This window comes from Trichoplax adhaerens, genomic scaffold (genome assembly GCF_000150275.1).
Source record: "Trichoplax adhaerens TRIADscaffold_1 genomic scaffold, whole genome shotgun sequence".
NCBI classification, from domain to species: Eukaryota; Metazoa; Placozoa; class Uniplacotomia; order Trichoplacea; family Trichoplacidae; genus Trichoplax; species Trichoplax adhaerens.
Window position 1 is genome coordinate 6,723,735 of NW_002060943.1, and position 23,341 is coordinate 6,747,075.

Genomic DNA, 23,341 nt, shown 5'->3' on the forward strand with positions numbered 1-23,341 from the left:
CATACGAAAACTTAAAATCAAAGAAATAGTAATTATATCAGTTTTATTAACTGTATAATGATAGAAATATGTATTTTTCGAAAAAATATTGATTTTGTTATTTATTTACAGAATGCGTATTGCTAAGGCTTTCATTATTGGTTATAACTGTAAATAGCTTACAATTTATTATTCTGCATTGAAAAAATCTGTGTAGGTACGATTTATTTACATTACTAACTTTCAAGATAAATGTTTAGATTAGAATTATATTGACCAGGTGGATATTTAATTACTTATTTATTTCTTTTCTAGGTGTTGACGTTTCTATAATAGCCTTAAACTAGAGTTAAGAACCGCTGCTAAGCTCAATAAAATCATATTTATTTGCAAGTGATAACCAAATATTATTAATCAAATAAATGCAATATTTGACTATTTTCATAATAACAGCAACGCTAAAATTAGTAGTCCCTGGAAGTCAGTACAGTAGTATTCCAGTATAAGTCGCGTAAATATCTTCCTAAAAGAACAGCTGGAAAAAAAATAGTTTATTTATGAGTTGCAACAATCCCATTGCCCTCTTTATAGCGAACGCTACAATTTTTCTACTCCGATATTGTATTAACTTGATTGATTAGAAGGGAAACTGGTCAGTATCTGATAATTTATATTAATGATATCACATTATATTCTAGTTATTATTATAAAATAGTTAAGAAATCTAACCTTAACTTCTATTAAACATCGTTGATTCAGACATCTATATTCTAGCCTCAAATAATAAATTTCTCTATTCTGCAACCTATTACATCGAAATCATAAGCTATTACATTTGCATACATATTACATATTGCATTACTAACGCCAATTTGGCACTGTTTTACGCAAGAGACAGCAATATTCCAGTAGCAATACACGCTAGCAACATTTTCAGACTATACAAAGTATAATGAATCCCGAAAATCCCGAAATAGCTATTAATTTAACATCTATGGCAAATGCTAATATTTCAATCTATAATTCTACAGGCTATTATCCATTACCCTTGTTTCTTCATGTCCTTTACGGTTTTATATCAGTACTATCGATTATTTTTAACTCTACTGTCACGGCTCTGCTATGGCGTGGAATGCAAATAGAACATGCTTATACATTTTATGATCTGTTAATCATCAATATGGCTATTTCCGACTTATCCATTGGTACACTGACTCTAATTACGCCTGACTTTGTTATTCCTGCCAACAAGTATCTATATCCATCAGGTACAGTCGGAGATATTTTTTGCCGTATAATCTTTTCGGAGTATTTATTATTTACATTTGGTTTTTACTCAGTAGCTATTATAGCATTTATTAGCTTAGAAAGATGGGTCGCAATCGCTAAGCCTATAGTCTATCGGCGTTACTGCCGTTCTAGCAATGCCAAGTTGATTATGCCTATCATCTTCCTTATCAATATGGCCTTTAAAATAAGTAATGTAGTTAACGTCCATTACGACAATAACACTATGCCTCCGTGTAAGTGGTATCGTGTGTTTCCCACAGCAAATACTTATCTTTATTGGTTCACTGCTTCAGAAATTATAACATTTTACGTACCATTAGTTATTATACTTTGCGCTAATATTAATATTGAAAGATGGAGTAAACTTCGATCTCCTAGTCGCCGAAAATATGCTTTGCCTCGATATCGACGGCGTAGAATGTCCAAAATGGTAATGGCAGCATCTGCAGCATTGATAATTTGTTGGCTACCTAACGAAATCTATTTTACATTGCGATCATTTAAGCTTATACCACGAAGTCGAATATTTCATCGAACAGTCAAAGTCTTTGTTATATTGAATAGTGTGCTAAATCCAGTTATTTATGTTGCTTCCAATCGCAGCTACCGAAATTCCATCGTTGATATGGTACACCGAGCCAGCCTGTATACATTTATGGTAAACCGAAAAAGTTCATCAAATGATCTCGCTTGCGTAACATTAGATAAAAGTTGTTAGTTTTATTTATTAGGGTTAGATTCTCTCCATCAGCACTGCATAATTTCGAATTACAGAACATTATCAATTAAAAATACTGATCTAAACTGCTACTATTACTAATGGCTTTCTCGCATGTTGGTCCTTTATGAATATCACTAAGCAACCTATGAGATTATATTGACACAGTAATTAGTCTGCTTATGTGCTCGATCATCAATTCTATTATTGCTAAATTCTAAGACAGAGCATGATTCACCCGTATTCACAAGGATTCACTAGCTTATCACTTATATGTCAGTGATATAACATCATAAATTCTTCGCCAATTACTACCTGGTATTAAAGTAAACTTTAACCTTTGCATGCAATACTAGCACATCCTAACTTAAATTGATTGGCGAGCTAATCTATCGGCATAACTCCATTTCATTACCCTATTCAGCAGGTTAAAACCAGTTATTTCATTAAATTTATAATTTAGATAGTAATTTAGATTTAGAGTTAATGCAATGCGTACCACAAAAAAAATTAGTCCCTATGTTTTCGTGCAACTAATCAATAAAGTTCAAGGTAATTTAACTATTTTCATTACGATGAGCACAATAGGTTCAATTCTAGGCAATATTACTACGTCGTTTATCTAGTAAAAATATAAACTAATTCTTTGTGATTCATGCGAAATCATTTATGAAGATGAAGCAAGGCTAATATATGATTCATCAGTAAATTAGGCTTAGTAAAGAAGTTTTCTATTCTTAACGGCATTCTTATCGGTCATAAAATTAAAAATTTCGTTGTTCTTCATCATTAATGTATTAAGGATAATGAATATACTAGTACATTAATTCTATTTAATTCTATTTAAGATGTTGTCCTTCATCATTTATGTTTTAATGATTATTGTTACCTTATATAAAGACTAATAGATTAACTATATTTAAATATATATACGGTGTTAAGTCAGTATTTTGTGCCATATACAGATTAGGAAATTAGCGGCAATTATGTTATTATTCTTAAGTATGCACAGATTTATCCTTGTAGATTAGCAATTTGATAATAATTAGAATTAATAGTCAGAGATCTACCTAGATATTCTATAGCGCTTCGTTCATTTATTGGATAATATTTAATCAATGTACGGGTTAATCAATAACGGATATTCGTAACTTGACCCCTAATTAAACTGCAGTAAGGCTAGAACCTTCTATAGGGTTCAAGGATTGCATCCTTTAGCGCGATATTTTCCATGCACTGTATTATATATTGAAATTTAAAGTCTTTTTTACCTAATTATTTCATTAATAAATACTGTATCTGACAAACGGATATTTGCCTATAGGTATATTGTAGAGTGGTAAGGTCCTATAATTCGCTATGTAAATTATACAGAGCATAGTAGAAAATGTGATTGTAAGAATAAAAAATTTAGATCTCGAGATATTCATAAAGCATGCGTAAAAAAACATAATACCCTTCGTAACTATTTTTAATTTCTTTGGGCCTTAACTTCGATATAATTGCTTGCTTACAAACTATAAAAGCAGTAAGAATGCGATAAACCTAATGACTGCTGCAAATATAGCAGCAAGTAGTTATTGTTTACGTATTATTCAAGAAATCTAAAATACGCTGATCACCAGTTTGTTTTCTACTTTTCTAGATTAAGATATGGGAAGTCAATAAAAGCGAAATGAATTTACTGTATACTTCGAGTTTCTATTGATAAATTGCGAAAATGCTGATAAACCTACGCGAGGGCTGATTTACGAAAGACAGTTATTGAAAATACATCGTATTATTAGTCTTGATACTTGAGTTATACGGGGATACAGACTATCCAAGTAATTACAGTTACTGTTGTAGAACAATTGGGTCATGAATTTATTTTTCAGTCAAGCCAAAAAAATTATTAACATGATAATATGTGAGTATTCGTTTTATTAGTATCTGCTGATGGTATAAGATTTATAACCGTATCATTTACATTTTAATGAATAGAATCTATACCAATTGAGCATTTATAGAGTCCCTAAAAGTTTCTAGGCCTTAGAGTCGAAATACAGGTACGCTGCGCATGCAGCATGGAAATTTCTACCTATTTTATGTAATCTATAATTGACAAAATGCCCAATCCACATTCTACTTTATAATGTTATAACCAATTGCACTCTTCAATCAACAATGATTTAAATTAGTATGCCTTGCATAGCAAAACTGCAGCTTATTTTGGTTGCAAACGTACAAAAATAAATCATTTATCTTTGCGAGTACACTAGATTTCATTTAAATTCTTTGGGCTATTTATCGGTCGGTAAATCACATGTTTGAATTCTACATGAAATAATATAGATGTGATCAGACACTAAATTCACGATGCAACTATTTTCGTTCACGGCATAATAGCGTATGAATATCGTTTCAAAGTGTATGATCGAGTACGGTCGATGTTTACATAATTTAATATTGCTAATATCAATCAAATGTAATCTGGTTTAAGATATGTCTAATAAATGATTCTGAACAATGACAGCAGTTATTGATTGCCGGGATTAAACCCTTGTCGTCTATGACATGAAGAACAGTAGTTATAAATAATCTCAGATTATAGTTTCTAACAATATTAAGGAATCGACTATTTCAACAGGAATAATAATTACTAAGATTAATGAGCTTCCCAGGCACATCTTCTTAGACCAGTAGGTAAAGTATTAATATCAAGATGATTTCCACCACTTATAACACTACCAGCTAATGTGGATAGCGTGGTTGAGTTGCTGATGATACCTTTGCTTTGATCGAGACTTGTACTTGTTAGAAAAATATTGCGTTCAGAAGTATGAACTGTTGCGGGTCTATGATGGTTTCCTCGACGATATGGTCGTTTTAAAATTAATCTTAGAACGGCTCGACGATAAGTTTTATTTGTTATGGCATATAAGAATGGATTCAGGCAGCATTTCAAGAGGACTAAAGTTGTGGTAATATTATCCACAATCTGGCTATGCGAAATAGCTATCACTCTGCTTAATAAGATGTAAATTTCCCTTGGTATCCAGCATAATAATAAAATGACTGTTGCTACCGATGCCATACGAGTTAAACGACGTATAGCAATAGAGGTCGAAGAGTAAGTTCGATGTCGATGATAAAGGGCTTCATTATGTAAATGAGAGTTTTGGCCTATTTTAAGGTAAGAATATGTTGTTATTAGCAGCGGCAACAAGAAACGGATCATGGATAAGGTTAAGGTGGCAGCTAACAGCAAATGATTTACTCTTAGAAAGTGATTAGACTGAGGTAAATAATGATATTTTGCCAGTAAGCATCTTGCCACTTTTTTATTGGTTTTATTCTTGCTTGAATGAAAAGAAACGCTGAGAATATAATCAGAAGTTAGAATCGGTTGCATCAGCCAAATAGCGACAATGACCCATTTAATCCTGGCGACTGTGCAAACTTTTTTATAATTTAATGGCCGAAGGACAGCAATATAGCGCTCGATGCTGATGGCTGCTATAGTCGCTACTGAGACTGCATTCAGCATGTAAATAGCAAATTTAGAACGAATGATATAGCAGAATAATTGGCCAGCCAATCCTTGGGGATAAGTATTAGGTGATGCAAAGAGAAAGGCCAAGATAAACGTCAGTAAAGCGACTAAACTAAGCAGAAAATCACTCATAATTAAGTTACAAACTAATGCATTCGAAAATTTAGGGCTAATCTGACGATCACGTACAATGGCTACCAAAACAAGACCATTACACAGAAGAGCAAATATACTTAACACACTATAGATGATGCATAAAATTTTAATGATCAATGTTCTATCCACTGGTATTGGTTGTAATGGCATCCATTGGAAGGAAGAGTTATTCCGGCATAAGTTGTATCCCATAGTGATTACTGACGTTAACTCTGAAAGTTATCGCTCTTTAACCAAGGGAGCACAAGCTTATGAGAAGATTCGCGTGCGATTTACGGTAATATCAAATGAGTATTATTGGAATCTTGCCGACTATTTCTAGTTATTGCAAGACGTTATGGCAACACCTAAGGGCAGAGTAACCTGAAAATATATAAATATGCCAATTTTTATATTCATTCTATGGAATTTAATTCTATTTCATTAGTAAACAAGTTAGGCTACAAAACAAATGAAATAAAGAAGTTATTTTTACGTTATTTTAACGGCATTTCATTCTAAGTTATGTTATTAATAAGATCGAGCTAAACTGCTTATGGTGATAGCAGACAAATACCTGCCGATCAGAACTCCCTATTCCTTTTACTGTATTATTTATGAATCGATTATCTACTATCCAAAGAATTAATTTGCAATACTGTATATCTTGAGGGTAAATTATATTGAAATAGTAATAGCTATATCTATGATTACGCGTAATCCTTAAACAAAGTGATTTTTCTTGCCTTCAGAACAGTACATTGCCTTCTATAAAAAATATTACAGAATAAAATAAATATAGCCTCATTGAACACTGAAATGATCACCTAATACCAGTATTAGAAACTGATCAGGAAATGATGAAAGAAATAAAGAAAATGTTAAATAATTTCATTTTTGACCTGTTATATTCATAAGAATTTCTGGATAGACATTCAGCATATTACTAAAGTCTAAGTATTATTCTATAGTTTAAAGATAGATAAAACCTAACCAATCACATCCTTATAGCGTGTTAAAAATATGCAATCAGTCATCCTTGCTAAGCCTTCCGTTAGTCAACCATGCATGAAATTAACTCATGTAGGATTAGGTATTACTTATGGTTTACCATATCATAATACCTAATGATAGGATAATTTTCTCCCCTTAAATTTATCGAATGACTCAAATACCTTAAATATTTAACTTTTAGTGCACTAGTTTCTATCGTATTCATTATCCATAAAAGATGGGGATTTTAATACTATATTCGCTCTCTAAAGTAAAGAATTACTTTCATTAAAGCAATTCCGCGTTCTTTAAGTGTAAATATCAACGTAGTCATAATAAAGGTGTCATAAATAACCTTTTCTGCTTCTAAATAATTCTTAACTGAGGGATATTTTTATAGCTATTTCGCTCATTATGAGAATTCTTTCAATATATTGACTGTAATCATTTATATAACGATGCAACATATCGGTATTTTTTTTCAAAATTACTTTTTATTCATAATAATAGAATAGTCTACATGCACGCTAAAGTACTAATAATAATAAACATCCTTTCAATTTCCGTATTTCCGATTTAATCTAACTACTATTAATGCACTTGATAGCCCTTCACTTTCTTTTGTCCGTTTAATAAGGCCTTATTATCTTTCCCTTAACGTAAGATTCAGAACGCGGCAATTTCGATATCTATCAATCTTGCTGATTTTAAAATTTATTTAAATATTTAAATGATTATATACTGTAATATATAATATAATCAGTAAATTTGATTCATTGATTTTTTCAACTTGATGAGCTGGCAAAATTATTTATGAGTTAGCCTTCATTATGTCACAATTTTTATTCCGATATTTGCTAGTATACAAATATTCTAACGGCATATGTAACAAAATCCTATCTAGCATAACTTAGCTATCAATGATTTTAAGGGTATTAAATCATATCTCTCCTGATGAGTAGATAGAGTTTCAATTTTCTATTTTGAGCTATCGTAACTAAAGTATGATTTTTTGCAATCTATGGGGGTCGAGTTGATTCTTTTACTGGTAGCATGCAAATAGAATTGGATATCACATTTATCAATTTGGAACAAAATTAAGATTTAAAGTAAGCTAACATAGTTCTACCAACCTAATTAAATAACATGCAAAATCTTAGTAAGTTTCATTGATTTATTGTTACTAAATGATTAATTACTATACCAACAGCTTTAAATTATAAATCAAGTTTAGGCTGAATCTTCGAATTTTTATACATCATTATAATCAGTGATATTTCACTGTATATGAAAAAGAATCTACCCATAGTATGTCCTTAGTATCGATACTACATAAATTCCGTTTCCATGGCTTCCATTTCATAAATGTATTAATATATATAGCTGGATTAAGCATCATTCAGGGATATTTTAATGCGTTACAACAACACATCCTTAGATGAAATCGAGTTGAATTTTATTCTCAAGTATTAATTCCTCAGCTCTTATAAGGTGATGCCCAACGGTAGACCATTAAAGATGTACTTAAAAGATAACTAAACGGTGACTTACTTCTTCAAGCTCAAATAGATGATGAAATTGATTATAGCTACAGAAACATTTATATTTGTTAGCGCAATAAAAGCTTATAACACGTACAGAAGATTAACAAAATTTGAAATATAACACAGTCCGTTATTTGTAGCGTAGTCGTACTAGATCAATAAATACGCGCTTAAGGGGCTTACTTTATTTCGAATATGTCACTTAATTTCATTAACCATGCAATATGGAAGCATCATTTATTCTTTTTAGTTACTGAAGCATGTTAAACAATTTATAAGCTCGGTGGCGCCAACATTAAATAGTTAACGCTTTCGAATCCTTGTATTAAAATTGTTTATAAGCAAATATATTTTGCTATTTTCAAATCAGGTCAAAGCAAATAATGCATCTTATTATTTTATTTATCTTCTTTTTCTCAATAATTGATATAGCAGACCTTAGCGTCAGTAATGGTGTGCTAAATTTTACATGTAATTGTGTTAAACAAGAAATCAATCTCTCCTTTTTCTTACATTATAGGGCACAATATAGTTGTTACACAAATGAGAGAGATGAAGTTGATTAATTCACTTTTTTCGACCAAAATCAAATTCATTTTCTGTATCCGTAAGAACCGATAAAATAATTTGCTTGTAACATTGTTTTTTATCTATTTTTAACTATTATATTATTAATTTCAATATTTTTGCTGGCAAGTTGTTTACCTATATTGTGTTGGATGATTGTATTCAATCAACTGTTGAAATAGAAATTAAGAACGATCATGTTTCTTATTTAATAGAGTATTTTGTTATCATATCTATCGATCCATTTATAATACAGATATTGTAATAGACTAAGGCGATAAATTTAAAAGCTGTTCCTTAATTAAGACGAAAATTGAACCTAAAATCTTCAAAAGGGCCTACAAATGCGTAAGACCTAAGTTCAATTTAATTACGAATAATTACGATAATATGACGGATTTCTATCTCATAACAAGTGATAACTTGTCGGAAGAGTACTGTTTGTCTTAGATGTATTCTATATGCCAATATATTTACTCACTAGTTATCTATTCCTATTCTATTTTAATATTATCGTTAGTATACTAGTCTTCTAGCAGTGCGATGAATCTAAGAGAAGCATAAAAATTACCGTTAAAATGGGAAGCTTTAACAGCAATAATAAGGCTTATATACACATTAAACTGACAGCAACCTTTATGCTTTTCTTATTAGGCTTTATTATAGTAAGTTTGATAAGAATTTGTTGATTAACATCAAAGAATTGTACGTATTGTTATAATATTGATGTGTAACATTTGTAGTCAAAGACGGATGTTATTTATTCTGCCTCTTGAAAATAAGTCAGGCTCCTTATATCCTTGGTAAAAGCTGCCATGTACAGGTACAGGGATCAATTCGTCCATTATCCAAATGGTAAGAAATATCCAATTATAATATTAGTTTCTACCATCAATAAGAGTGGTAAATGGTATTCAGCTATATTATAATAATAGTAGAAGCTATAATTTATTTTTCGAAGCACTTAACAATTGTCAATGCATATCTTATGATAAAGATATTTATGTCTGTGATTGTTTGATATGTAAAAAATAAACTTTTGTTTTCATAACTCTATAGAGGAAATGTAATTCTTGCTGCCATATTATAATGATCATCAATAGATTAAAGTAGAAATCAACCTATTTATTAAGCTATATTTTCGAAATAACTGATTAATACAACAGCTGTATAAGAAAAGAAAGTTTTTAGTCCTTGCCACACGAAATGTCTATATACAACAACAACGGCATTACACTTCCTTGACAACTCCTTTAGCTTACTAATAATATTATCTACAGTACGTTAGCGAGCGAAAAAATACTGCTGATATAGCTAAGAATGAATATTATTTAGATACCGGATGGGCAAAATTGATGCAATCGAATTAAAATCATTATATCAGTAAGTTAGCTAGTATCATTATGCATACTCGTAGGAGTTAAGTTATTACAGCTATGAAGCAGTATGTTATAAGTGGACCGAGATCATTATGCCTACCAGCTGGATTCTAGAGCATGAAGACAGTTTAACATTAAAAAGATTAAAAGCAGGACTAGTAATAAGATCTTTCTTAATATACAGCAGGTTACGCAATGTGTTGGCATATGTATCTTTTAAATTCATGTCTTACTTAGTATAGTGCATCAGAATTAGACTATTGCATTAATCGCCCAGTAAAAAATCCGTATTAATTTCATTGCTGGACGTTATAGCTTATTTAATAGTTAAGCTTAGCGACTGAGATTTATCAGCTACTATAACGTACTAAGTTGGCCACAACGACAACGCTATCGTGTATTTTCTTACCATTTTTAAAACATTTAAATTAGTCCAAGTAACCTAAAATTTTCAATTTTTGCGCTCTTTAATAATACCTATATCGCCTTCATACCATATAATATAAAATTTACGCAGTATATCACATCTTACCTTATTATTTAATGTTCATCAGAGCGATTTGAAATTGAGCAAGACGTGAATCTGTAGTTATATGATCTACTCATTACACTAGCAATGTAGGATTATAATATAGGATTAGAAGCATTTAGGAGTATAGATGATAAGTACGGACGGTATGTATGCAATTACGACAAAATTTATCGGAATTCATATTGCCACTTAAGATTTTCAGTATTTTCAAAGTATCTGCTAGATTATGTTCCAATTTTAAGCAGAAGTTGAGCGAATTTCAAATTTCAGGCTACAGAATAGTAAAGTTTTATGTAAATTTCGTTTTTATTTTGCACACGCTTCAAGATTTTAAGAATTGTATGGATCCGTAACATCAGTTTCAGATTCATTTTACCTGATAAAAGAAAACTTTGTAGCAATCATGCCTTACTTAACCGTATTTTAAAGGTGTACTTCAATTGTTAGTTTCAATATTATAGATATTAGTAATAAATGGCTTTGAGTTTATTGCGATATAGTAAGTTCACGAGCTAGTCTATTTTAATTTTAAACCGCTTAGAACGGTGAAAATCGAATGAAGCAAATTTAATTCATAATTCTGTTTAAGGAAAACCCGATATTATAGGCATCAATGACATAAATGAATCTGGATCATTGAATTTAAACATCAATCTATTTATCTTGTTAAATTAAAGTAGGAAGAGAAATCCTTTGGATTGTTCCTTTATTGTGTACTTGTGGTTTACTATCATGGATCGACTCTTCATCAAAGATTGCTACTACCATTTAGAGTTCAATTGGCCGTGACATATCAGTAAGAATCTGTAGAATCTGCAAAGGAATGTTTATCACAGCGTTGATCAATGCTTGCTAAAGCATGTAAGGGTTATAGTATGATTTTTAAGATTAGAATCAACCCCCTTGCATTATAAGTAGAACATCTCCTGCTTCCGGGTTTATTGCGCTATGATTAACCAATCTTCTACCGATTGGATATTTAAAGCTTATGTTATAGTTTACTAGATTGAATAGATACCAATCTATTACCACAAGAACATTTATGAATCGCCTTGAACGTAGAGACAAATAAGGAAGAACCCCAGCACCTTATTAATCAATAAGATAAAATGCTTCTATGTGATTACACTAGCAATTGAAAGCGATAAAAACTATCTATTTGGTAGTTAAATAATTTCTATCTCATAAATGGACAATTTTTATTATAAATACAACATAAGGCTTTTATTATAGCCGTTTTCGATTACATTTTATGGATCTATAGTTTTTTTTGGATAGGCTCTCATTCGATTTCAACATTTAAAATATTGCCGTATCCTGTGATGATAAGAAAAACTGAGAAGCTACAATATCTTCAGTTTACGGCTTGCATAGAAAATGATAGTTCAGATAAAGAAGTACGGCAGCAAACGATATAATAAAAAGACTATTTCACCTGCTATAAAATCATGAAATTTCGAGATCTTTATGTCGCATAATGGAAATAAGTAACTAAAATAAGAAGTCGTGATGATTTATAATCATGGCTATGCCAATAATAGAAGATCTTTCATCTGTGTACTATGAAAATCGAAGTATTAGTAGCACACTCTCGCAGTAGGAATAAACCTTGACTAACTTCAAATAGAATCCAAAATATGAACAATACCAGATAGAGCGTGTTTAAAAAAAGATTAGGAAGAAAAGAAATTTATTTAATCAGTATTTGTTGAATTTTAATTTACTGTATAGTCAAAGTTAATTAATTATTCTAACGATCGAGTTTTTTCATGCAATAAAATGTTACTAATTGTTTCACATAGCGACCGATCATGGCGAAATTCCGCATTTGTTAATCATGACGGAGTCATAGGAAGAAGTAGGAGACAATTTAATGCCGTTACCGATCGTCCATACTTAATGTCGACAATAATGCTGTAAGCTAATTGATCTTCATTAAATGAAGCCAAGACTCCGATCAACATGACAGTTTACATCTATAAAATGGTTGTGTAGCTATTTGCAAAGTCAAAAAGAGAGTACGATCTATCAAATCACCTATCAAGTTACAGTAAGATTAGCGAAGGAATTGAGTTAAGCATCCTTATTTACCAGGAGAAAAGAAAACCTTGAAATTGAGCACAATACAGTTATATGTTTCTAAGAAAGAAACAGTCTCTTTACATAATTATTTTAATTTCTTTAGAAAGAATGTTTAATTTTGTTTCAAAGACTATCCATTTTGTTGGCAATTGTCTACAGGGATTATGTCACTTTTCAATATTGCTTTGCTAGGGGCTATCCGGGCTAATCCTTAGCCTTCATTCTTAGCCTAATCAAATTCTAATTGAAATTGAAATTCTAAATTTAACATCAATGTAGTTATTCATGAAATTAATGATTCTAAGAAAAGAAAGAAAAAATTCAAGAGCATGATTGTTCTATTTCCAGTAATTCATGATCTGATGCAGCCAGCAAATTTATAATTTAGCTATAGTCGTCATAATTAACACTGAAGTTGTTAAATCAATAACTGTAGATGCTTAATCTTTCTATTAATTTAACCTGGATTAGAAGGTATTTAAGTTTCGATCACAAGTTAAATAACAAGAAAAAATACTTCAATCTAAGATAAAATAGAGTCAATAACTACAGTTAGCACATTATTCGATAAATTGATCAAATATTTTTCTCTTAGCAATATTGCTATTATTATAATAACCATCAAATCATCGTTTTCCAAATATAGAAAGGGCAAAATACTATACTAATAATAAAATAGATCTTTCGGTTTCTTTTTCAAAACAATTCGAACAAGATTGAAGTTATTCTCTTTGTATTGAAGAAATATTTTCATTCCATTACTGAGATGACTCATTGCTATTGTAAATCCAGGACTAAGTAAGATACTTGCAAATAGTATAAATAGGTCAGTATTGAAAAATTTGAGAGTATTAATTGATGTATTCATATTCTTATAACTCACTATGGTATCCTACTTCAAATTGTTTTGTGAAAATAGTTATCGCACCACCTATTGGAATATAACTCATTACCTTTTCTGCTGAAAGTAGCCATAGTTGATCTTTAGTTCTAAACCACCAGATAAACATCTAATTACCTGTTAATTTTGTTGACTACCATTATTATTTTTCAATTCATTCAGGTATCATAAAGCAATAATGAAAAAGTAAGAGTTTTGATAAAACAGAAAACAATACTGAAGAAACTAATTCATTATGGCAGCACAATCTGCCATTCGAAATGCTTCGTTATGTGTAGATGATACGCTAGTTTGTTCTTCATAATTGTCTGCATTACGTTCATACTAGCTTGATATATTGATTGGTAAAGTAATTAGATCATAAATAATCCATAAACTAGGATGTTTACTTGTGATTGAATGTACACGCTGACTGGATTACCAATACTTCAACAGCAGCATTAAATTTGAATAAGTTACAAATATTCTATCATGCAATCATATCAAATTCAACGATGTATTAGTAAGCATCGTTATTATGATGCAGGGTTCAATGATTCAGTGATAGTAAATTTCTCAGAAAATAGAGAACACTATAAGTACTTTAAATAATTAAATATGACAAGATATAGGTTTAGAGTGCAATATAATTATAACAGTATCTATAATAAAAAAACAAGTTAGAAGGTCTGTATTAAGTATACGGATATGCTACAAGTACAAGCCTATCTTAACCTTAATACACTACATTATCGTTACACCAAATATATTTTTATATTTAGATAGAATACTGATTATAATTACGGATTAAGTTCAGATATCCAAAGTTTATAAAATGAAAGTTGTAATATAAATACTTCGCCTTGCAATGCCTATGTTAAATATATATTACAAGCATAATGCAATCTTAATACAATACCGTATCTTTATAGTAAATGTTTTTTATTTAGACAAAATGCAGATTACAGATTAGGCTTAAATATCTAAAGTTTATAAAGTGATAGTTGTAGCAGAAGTGCTAAGTTAACGTAAAAATGGATATCCATGTTATCTTTTCATGGACTTACATTAGTTATACGTTATCATTTTGGACCAGTATGCCATATTTTGAAGTTTATAGTCGTGGCCCAACTTCGACACAATATTTGGGTATATTATTAGCATAATATTTGTGCTGCACTTTCTAATTGTGTAGTATATAGCCTCATGTAAATTGCAATGAATTAATTTTGTGATTATTATAATCAGCAAACTGGCTGGTAAACAAATTAGAAAGAAAAATAAAGATCAAGTAGTAGATAAAACAATCATATGAATAGCATAAAATATTTAGTTTACAGTGTGAGAGAAAACCAAGTGAGACTCTTTCACTCTGGAAGTTGGCTTTGTAAAGGAAAACTTAGGAAAAAAATATTGTCATCGCTGCGCATATGATCTTGAATGTCTATTCCAAATGTATTTGAATGCTAAGGAATAATGTAGTAAAAAATATATGGTAATAACTGAGAGACCTTTACAAATATGTTTTTGAAAGTGATGTGGCAAGGTAACGATGTAAAAGAAGTGCAGAAGATGGTAGTAGCCAGACAAGAGAAATTAGAGAAATAGTTATATCCAGCAATAGTTGACATTAACTATATATTCACTGCTATATATTTGTGATAAAGCTCTTTTAACCACTATATATATACTGCATATAGATATATGAGAAGTCGACAGAAGAGAACTCCTATTGCGACTTAATTGTTACAAGTTAGTATGCAACATGAAACTTTGTTAAGCATGATGCAATATCTACTAACGAGTATTTATTAGCTGCATGCGTATAGCACTATCTGCATGACATAACTTATATATACGCGCACGAAAATTCTCACTAGTTATGCATAGGATTATCATAGGATGATATATTCAAGTTTGATGATGAATACTATCAAATTTTATTTTTCAAAAGCCCTAAAATCCAGCATATATTTATATTACTCTATTTTGCACACCATGATCGGATGTCTGCATATTGCAATATTGTTTATCTCTGTCAATTTTAATCAGTTTTCCCAAACGCAGGCAAAAATTAGTTGCAAATGAAACATCAATTGCAATTTAGATCTGATTTGTAATAAAGTATGCGTACATCGTAATTATTGCTTTTCCGCTTCCTTAATAATTAAATTGACGATCATATTTCGCTAATTAAAAATTCCTATTGAACTTCGACCTCACGATAACAAATGTTTACAAATTTAATTAAGATTCCTATTCATTTAAAGACTCTACGTCGCTGAGTTTTTTATTACTCTGTGCTGGTGTCATAAAACTTGGATGTTAGAATTGCTCTTTATAAATGGCTTCTTTACTATTTCAGAAATATTCTTACTTCGACTATGAGCATAATTTAATCAAGCTTGACATTAGTTTTTAGTGCTAAGTAGTTTATGATTCATTCGTATTATTAATAATTTATAGCTCGGGAAACTTTCTAAGTAATAGCTCGTGCAATGGTGGTAATTTTTAAATATTAACATAATTATTAACTTCCGCCGCACTAGGTAATGCTTATCGATTTCAAACTAGTTTTACGGTTGTAAAGCGTTAATTTAATTAATTGATTAATAAGTACTAGCCAAATATCGGTGTTGTTAGAAGCTTAGTAACGAAAAATGAATGAACTTTTTGAACTGGTAACACCCTAAGATATATTATCGTTATGACTGATTTATTTTGCAGTTGTACGGATTGCATCACCAACATGAGTATTTCAATACCAATATTTTAAGTTTAATGATGCTTATGATATATGCAAAGGTACGATAACCTACTGTACACACATACAGATTAATGTCGAAATATCCCATTGCAGATTAGGTTTGTCGTTCTTTAGCTGCAGCGTTACATCTAGTGCATCGCAATTCGCTTTGTAAGCAACAAACATGCCCTTATATCCATTTGATTCGATCTTATCAATCGACTTCTGACTAAATCTAATGTTACAATCACTATTGGTCTCGGTAATAAAAATATTCAAAGCCACATAAAGAAAGTAATCATACGACTCATATTCTATTATAATAGAATATCTCGGTTTACTGTCGGTTCTGAGTTACTTTCTTCCAGACAATTACTACCCCAGTGACTAATTATTTTATTGTATATCAATTTATATATTCTTTAGAAATAACGCTGAGTAAGAAAATATTAAGTTATAGTTTCAATCGACTGAATAGTGGATAATGGTATTATAGTTGGGTTACTTGAAGCCGCTCTAGATAACGAAATAGTCTAAAATAATTGGAACTACTTACATTAAATTATTATTTAATTAGTTAGTTTCAAGCGGCATCAATCTACAGCTTTGCAGACCATAGATTAGCTCTTTGAAAGCACCTATTTCGACATGGAAGAAAACGAATAGTACGGTAATAACAGTACTTAACTACTAGTTCAATATTAGACTTTATAGCGATTTTAATTTCATGAAAAGATCGATGCATTAAATTTAACCATTGGACTAATACTAAATTGTACTACAATAAGAGGCTCCATTAGCTGATATCAAGCATAATATTTAAATAAATAGTATGGTAGATAGATAAATTTTAATGATTAAGCTGATCTTTAACTCGGAATTAAGTATTGTTTCTTAAATGAATTAACAATTTGTTGGTTTCTACCTAGGCGTCATTAGCATAAATACAGTATAAAAGACATTATTACGTATTAAAATATTGTTGAATTAAAAGGGAACTATACTTGACTTAACTAGTAATCTAAGTAATTATTACGCGAATAATTTTGAATTAATAAAGAGCTGGTATTTGTTTATAAGTAGGCCTTCATTGGATCACGAAAGGACTATTATTTTACACCTGCTCACTAGCATACTGTCGCTAAATAAGATTTTAATACAATAAGAGATACTAATTACGGACAGCTTAACCCCATCGAAATTGATTCGTGGAAATAGATATCGTTAGATTTATGGATATGGTCATAAATTAATTGTTAATGAAGTTAGACATCTATTCGTTAACTACGAAATGAGTTCTATACTTGTACTGTATTAAAGAAATACCGGTAACAGATTAAATGAAATTGCTTAAACTGTAGGGTCACAGCTGTTTAAAAAACAAAATAATTGGAAGATATTTAGAATAGATGGTACTACTGTTTGAAATAATCTGTACATTTTTTCTGTATGCTTTATAATATAACACTAGACAGCCTGCTCCGGAGATTATAATTTATACCTAATTTAACTATGCCACGACCAACTTTGATAACTATCAGTAATGGTCACCTTCCATCAAAGTTACAGAATAGAAGTTGTCAAAGACATTATCTTTTATATGGTTCAATAAACAAATATTGGTAACTGAAAGTCTCAGTATAGTTAAGTTATCAATATTGTAATCAGTCAGTAGTACTCCAAATATTTCATTTTATCTCTTTAATTTTTATTCATTGCAACATTTAAAATGGATTGATCTTAATCTAAAAATTGAACGCAACATTGTTCATAATCTCGTACTATAGTAAGTTTCTGTAATAGTTTGTTAAAAATGATGTTCCTAAATTGTGATCTACTTATTAAATAGACACAGATCAATTCTATATTCTCTCCGGAAATTGAGTTAAACTTGGAACAGTACTGACAGAGCCTTAGCTATGTTGTAAATTGAAAGTCTGATAGGTCAACCATAATTAAATAAGCGAAAACATATGGTAATCGAAATAATGTCGTATACGACACCTGAATAGATTAATTATTTTTGGTAATTTAATTCTATATTTCTAACGTGGGTGAAAAAAATTTGCTGCTATTTTCGTTTTGCAGCTTGCATTTTTTCTTGTTTCGCCTTTTGACGTAATGTAGAACTTTACAATTCCTCCCATATAACAAAGAAATTGTATAATTACTAGGAATAATAGAATGAACAGGGGAAACATCTAAAATTTGGTATAATAAATAATTGTTTTAGATATTTATCATTTGCGTTTCAAGTACAATCAATACTTATATGAACTATGAATTATTTATGTGGCAAATAAAATTGAGCCTTGCGATTATTGTTCCAATTATTACTAACGATTCAATTTAGTACTGATGCCTGTAAATTAAAAATAGGTACTTGCACCGTAAAGCGTATAGATCTTTTAACTCAAGTATAGTGATCTTGATTGATAAGTAATGATATATATATAGAGCTAAAACAATATTACCCGGCATTTAGCCTGGATAGAAAAGTAGATATTATCGACTAATCACACACAGCAGATGCTAATATCTGCTAAATTGTCACAGGAATCTTTACATACGAAAGCATATATATTGATAAATGAGGCCTTGCTACATTATATCTAATCTGACTTCTTGTTGTAGTATTTAATTCTGATTTTAATGGACTATCGGTCTAGACTATCCTGAAAAGTAAATTATCTTAACAATCATAATGTCGTTTAAGCACCTGGTCCTAAGTAACGTATTCATCATGGCCAAATAGTAACAATTGTTATCGTTAGATCATCATTTATAGACAGTTAAAAATTATCAGTATTTTATTCGCGAAAGATTAATAATAGAGTGGAGATGTGTTGTTGACATCGTCTTCCCATATAAATAATATAGGAAGTAGGCTGTCAATTTACATTATCAAAGTGGGCTGCATATGATAATAATAAATGTAGTTCTCTTAATTAAGCCTCAAATTGATGATGGCATCATTATATATACATATTATCATCATAAATTAAGAAATATGGTTGTTATGTTAGCAACAGTAATAGTAGTTATGTTTAGTTTGAGTACGAATCAATAAATATGTTAAAACAATGATTTTAATCCTATCGCAACTGTCAATTAGACAATCATAAATTGAATAATTATGTTGATTTAAAAAGTTCTTCATTAATTTTTCGAATTGGATTTATCCAATATTATACAATCGTCACATTTACAAAAGAACATAATTCAGTATTCTCTTTTTCTTTTCTAAAGTTATATCTATTAAATGACCTATATAAAAGGTAGGTTTAATAAATATATCAATGAGACTGGAAATGAAGTATTTTAGGTCATGAAATTATTAAAAATCGAGAATCGGCGCTTTCTTAAATACTCATATTTATTAAATTGTTCCTTACATAGCGAATTAATCCAAGCTATTTTTTATTTATTAAATCTGCGATTAATTAAAACTCCGTATAGTGGGCAATTCTAAGTCAACGCTAAAATCTATCGTTTTTCTAAAGTTATTTCATTGACTCCATTCAAAAAGTATTTTTTTCTGAAAAAGTAACATTTCTACTCATATTACTAAAGCAGATGACATGTAAATATGTTATTGTATATGCCATTGAGTTACATTCAACGGGTTATTGGTTGATTGAACGTGATATATAATAGCCTAACCTTCTATAAATTGGTCAATCAGTTTAGTCATTACCATCATTGTTCAGAAGTACTATGGCGAGTAAGCTTGGATATAGGATATCCTTAAATCGATTGCCATAATCAAATCAACCTTAGGAAAAAAGATAGCCCGGTATCTAAGAATATTCTTTATATGTATTATATACATTTTATTTGAAAAAATCAATCATCTTAGGCATACTAAATCATTACGAAAGCTGCTAGCTTCATTGAAAAGGGTTACGTTAAATCATATACGCCCAAACGATTTGGTACGGTAGTGGCACACGCAGAATTGTTGATTACGGTGTTTTTAAACCGATACCATTTTCGCTTTGACATAACGTTCAGCTTCAGGATTTCTTCACTCAAAATTTGCATTGCTCTACCTACTAATACATAGATACAGTAACAGAAAGTCTTTTCCATCAATTCTATTGCATATTTATCCAAAGAGATATGACAGCTACTACTTTTCCCTATCATAACTTGATTACAAATACACCAAATTTTACAAATCAAACGCCTACTACACCAGCACCTAATTACGATGATGTTCCATTATTTTTGAGTATTATTTATGGCTCTATTGCTACAATGTCGATTGGAGGTAACGGCATAATAATCCTAGTGATCTTATATGATCGATCAATCATAGCTAATCCAACTAATATGCTAATTTTTACTCTAGCTATCGTTGATAGCTTAACCGGTATAGTTATGTTCTTTACACCATCTTTAATAATTGGCATACGTTATTATTCATTTCCTACTGGAATACCTGGTGGTGCCATATTTTGCCACTTGGTTGATTCGTTCTTTATTTTCTTCTCTCTTGGCAATTTATCTGTTATGCTGGTTATGCTAATTAGTATAGAACGTTGGGCAGCAGTTGTTCGAGCAACGAAGTATAGCAAATGGTTTGCTCTTCGTCGTGTTAAGATATGTATTGGTATTGTTATTATCCTCGTCATAATATTAAATTTAGATAATTTGTTAGGTAAGATTTATGTTCCTGGCGTATTTCCACCTTGCGTGTGGAGTCCAATATTTCCCAAGCCAAGTCAAAACTTAACTTTATTTACGGTCTTTGAAATAACACGATTATTTCTACCAGTCCTTTTAATTATTTTATGTTACGTCAATATTGCTAAAAAGACATTATTTTCACACAAAGTTGGAGGTTTAACCCAGGAGCAAAGTGCAAAATATATTGCTCGTCGTCGTGTAACTACAATGTGTTTCGTTTCTTCGGCGGCTTTGGTTGTCTGTTGGTTGCCCAATGAAATTTACTTCGTAATGATGAATTTTGAGATTATCGATTATTCGTTTATTGTCCATGGTGTGACTAAAACTTTAGTTATTTTTAATTCGTGTATCAATCCATTCATTTATGCTGCTACTAATCGTGCGTATCGTCGCAGCATATTCCAATTTATTACTCGTAAACATAATTATTACAAGGCCAGAACTCATCGGTTGACATCAATTGCAAATACCAGTAATCACTGATTTTCGCATTTATTGCATGTCATATTATATCCATATAATGCAATATTACGTTTCAATTTCTATAAGCTACTGCATATACTTACTGCAATTGTATATTTGCAAAAGTTGATACTGAATTAGAAAGTTAGTAAGTTTCTTAAAGAAATGGTGATTTTCAGCTCAAAAAAATTCGTGCGCGGATCGCTTAAGGGTTAATCAAAATTTCTAGAGCTATTCTTGTTTTGAAGTAGAAGATTCTCCCAAATTGATAATACTTTACAAAAGTTGGATTCAGTTTTAGCTGTTGATTGCAATGGAATAAGCTGTAATCCTCAATAGTTTTGAATTACAGCTATGATAAAATCCTTTTGGATTGATTTAAACATTTTCTAGATCTCATTTTGATACTTTTTAAATACGCGAAGAAAAAAATGGAGCTATCGTTTAGCAACTTCGACTAACGCATTAATTTATTATAAAACTGCGGTAAAATTGTCTTTAACGCAATCGTGTTGTTATTGAAATTGTATCTGCTAGTAATGTCAAGATCTCCTGATTTTATCAACGGTTTAATCTATTTTATTTCTGACCTCAGATGAAATCAGCTCATTTTAAATTAATTGCCATTATTAAAGTCGTGTTAGTTAAATTCATCTATAGCTAAAAGATTAAATTTATCACTTTATTGATTAAATGTTTTAAATATTAGAAAACGCTTGGAAAGCACAAATAGAATTAATAGCTCGATGTCCAGTATGCGCTGACCTTTATATATTATTGATCTATTGCAATATTGAAAACTTTCTAGCATAGATTGTGTTAACGGTAAATTGAAAAACAGCATTATTTTAGGTATCCACCGTACACCATACGCGTATGTATTACTACTTTTACTATCCAAGTCTATTCTATTTCTTGATATTGTCCTATATAAGCTTCTTCCGTTAACTTCATTTTTCTAATTTATTGTTGCGTTCAATTTGTAATTTTTCTCTCTTCCATTATGCTTTTAAATTCTCACAATTTTAATATTAATATTGTTTCTTGTACGCAAATACTTGTAATTTATGCTATCGTAACATACAAGTACGTAACTGTACTGAATATTAACATAATCGTTTGTTCCGATCATTATTGTTAGGTTGAGTTTCGATGTCATCAATATATCTTTTTATTGTATAACAAATCGTTACCACCTTATCGTTTGTATAGGAGCATAAAAAGGTTATATCTTTGAATGATGAGCGCATCACGCGATAGAAAAAATTCAATACTTTATAAGTAAGGTGAATTAGATCAAAATTGGTCATTTAGGTACCTTTTGCTTAAAATTAATTGATTAATGCTTCAATAAATCAAGAGGAAGGTCTTCTATTTCTGTCACTCGTATCTAATAGCTTAGCATATATCCCTGATTCACTGTATTTATAATATATATATATATATAATCAAATGCTAATCATGTTATAGGGCAATAATTACAAAGATAGCAATAAAATAATGAAATATACACTATTATATTTAGTGGGTTTATTTGTCACCATAGCACAGGCGTATGCTGTAATTGGCCATTCGCGAAAATTTTCTGATTATCGAATGCACTTATTAATGAATTTTTTGTCAATAAACTGGTGTTCCATCTTAGAATAAAATGACTACAATGTAGATGTAGACAACCATTTGATCATTCTTATTTGCAACATCACAAATGGTTTTAATTAAGAAACATGACGTTAATAGTTGCTTAATTTCCAAGAAGTAAAATATTAATTTAAGTGAATCAGAATACATAGTTGCAACAGTTTAC

The 23,341-nt window shown here is 30.3% G+C and overlaps 2 protein-coding genes across 2 annotated transcripts; one reads left to right on the forward strand and one right to left on the reverse strand.

Moving 5' to 3' along the window:
- Nucleotides 1-4,634: 4,634 nt before the first annotated feature.
- Nucleotides 4,635-5,870, reverse strand: TRIADDRAFT_52023 (uncharacterized protein; the record flags this gene model as incomplete). Its single annotated transcript, XM_002108713.1, has 1 exon — nt 4,635-5,870. One exon carries the CDS (start codon nt 5,868-5,870, stop codon nt 4,635-4,637), a length of 1,236 nt encoding a protein of 411 aa, XP_002108749.1.
- A 14,632-nt stretch (nt 5,871-20,502) lies between these two features.
- Nucleotides 20,503-21,555, forward strand: TRIADDRAFT_52024 (uncharacterized protein; the record flags this gene model as incomplete). Its single annotated transcript, XM_002107951.1, has 2 exons — nt 20,503-20,653; nt 20,735-21,555. 2 exons carry the CDS (start codon nt 20,503-20,505, stop codon nt 21,553-21,555), a joined length of 972 nt encoding a protein of 323 aa, XP_002107987.1.
- Nucleotides 21,556-23,341: the final 1,786 nt, after the last annotated feature.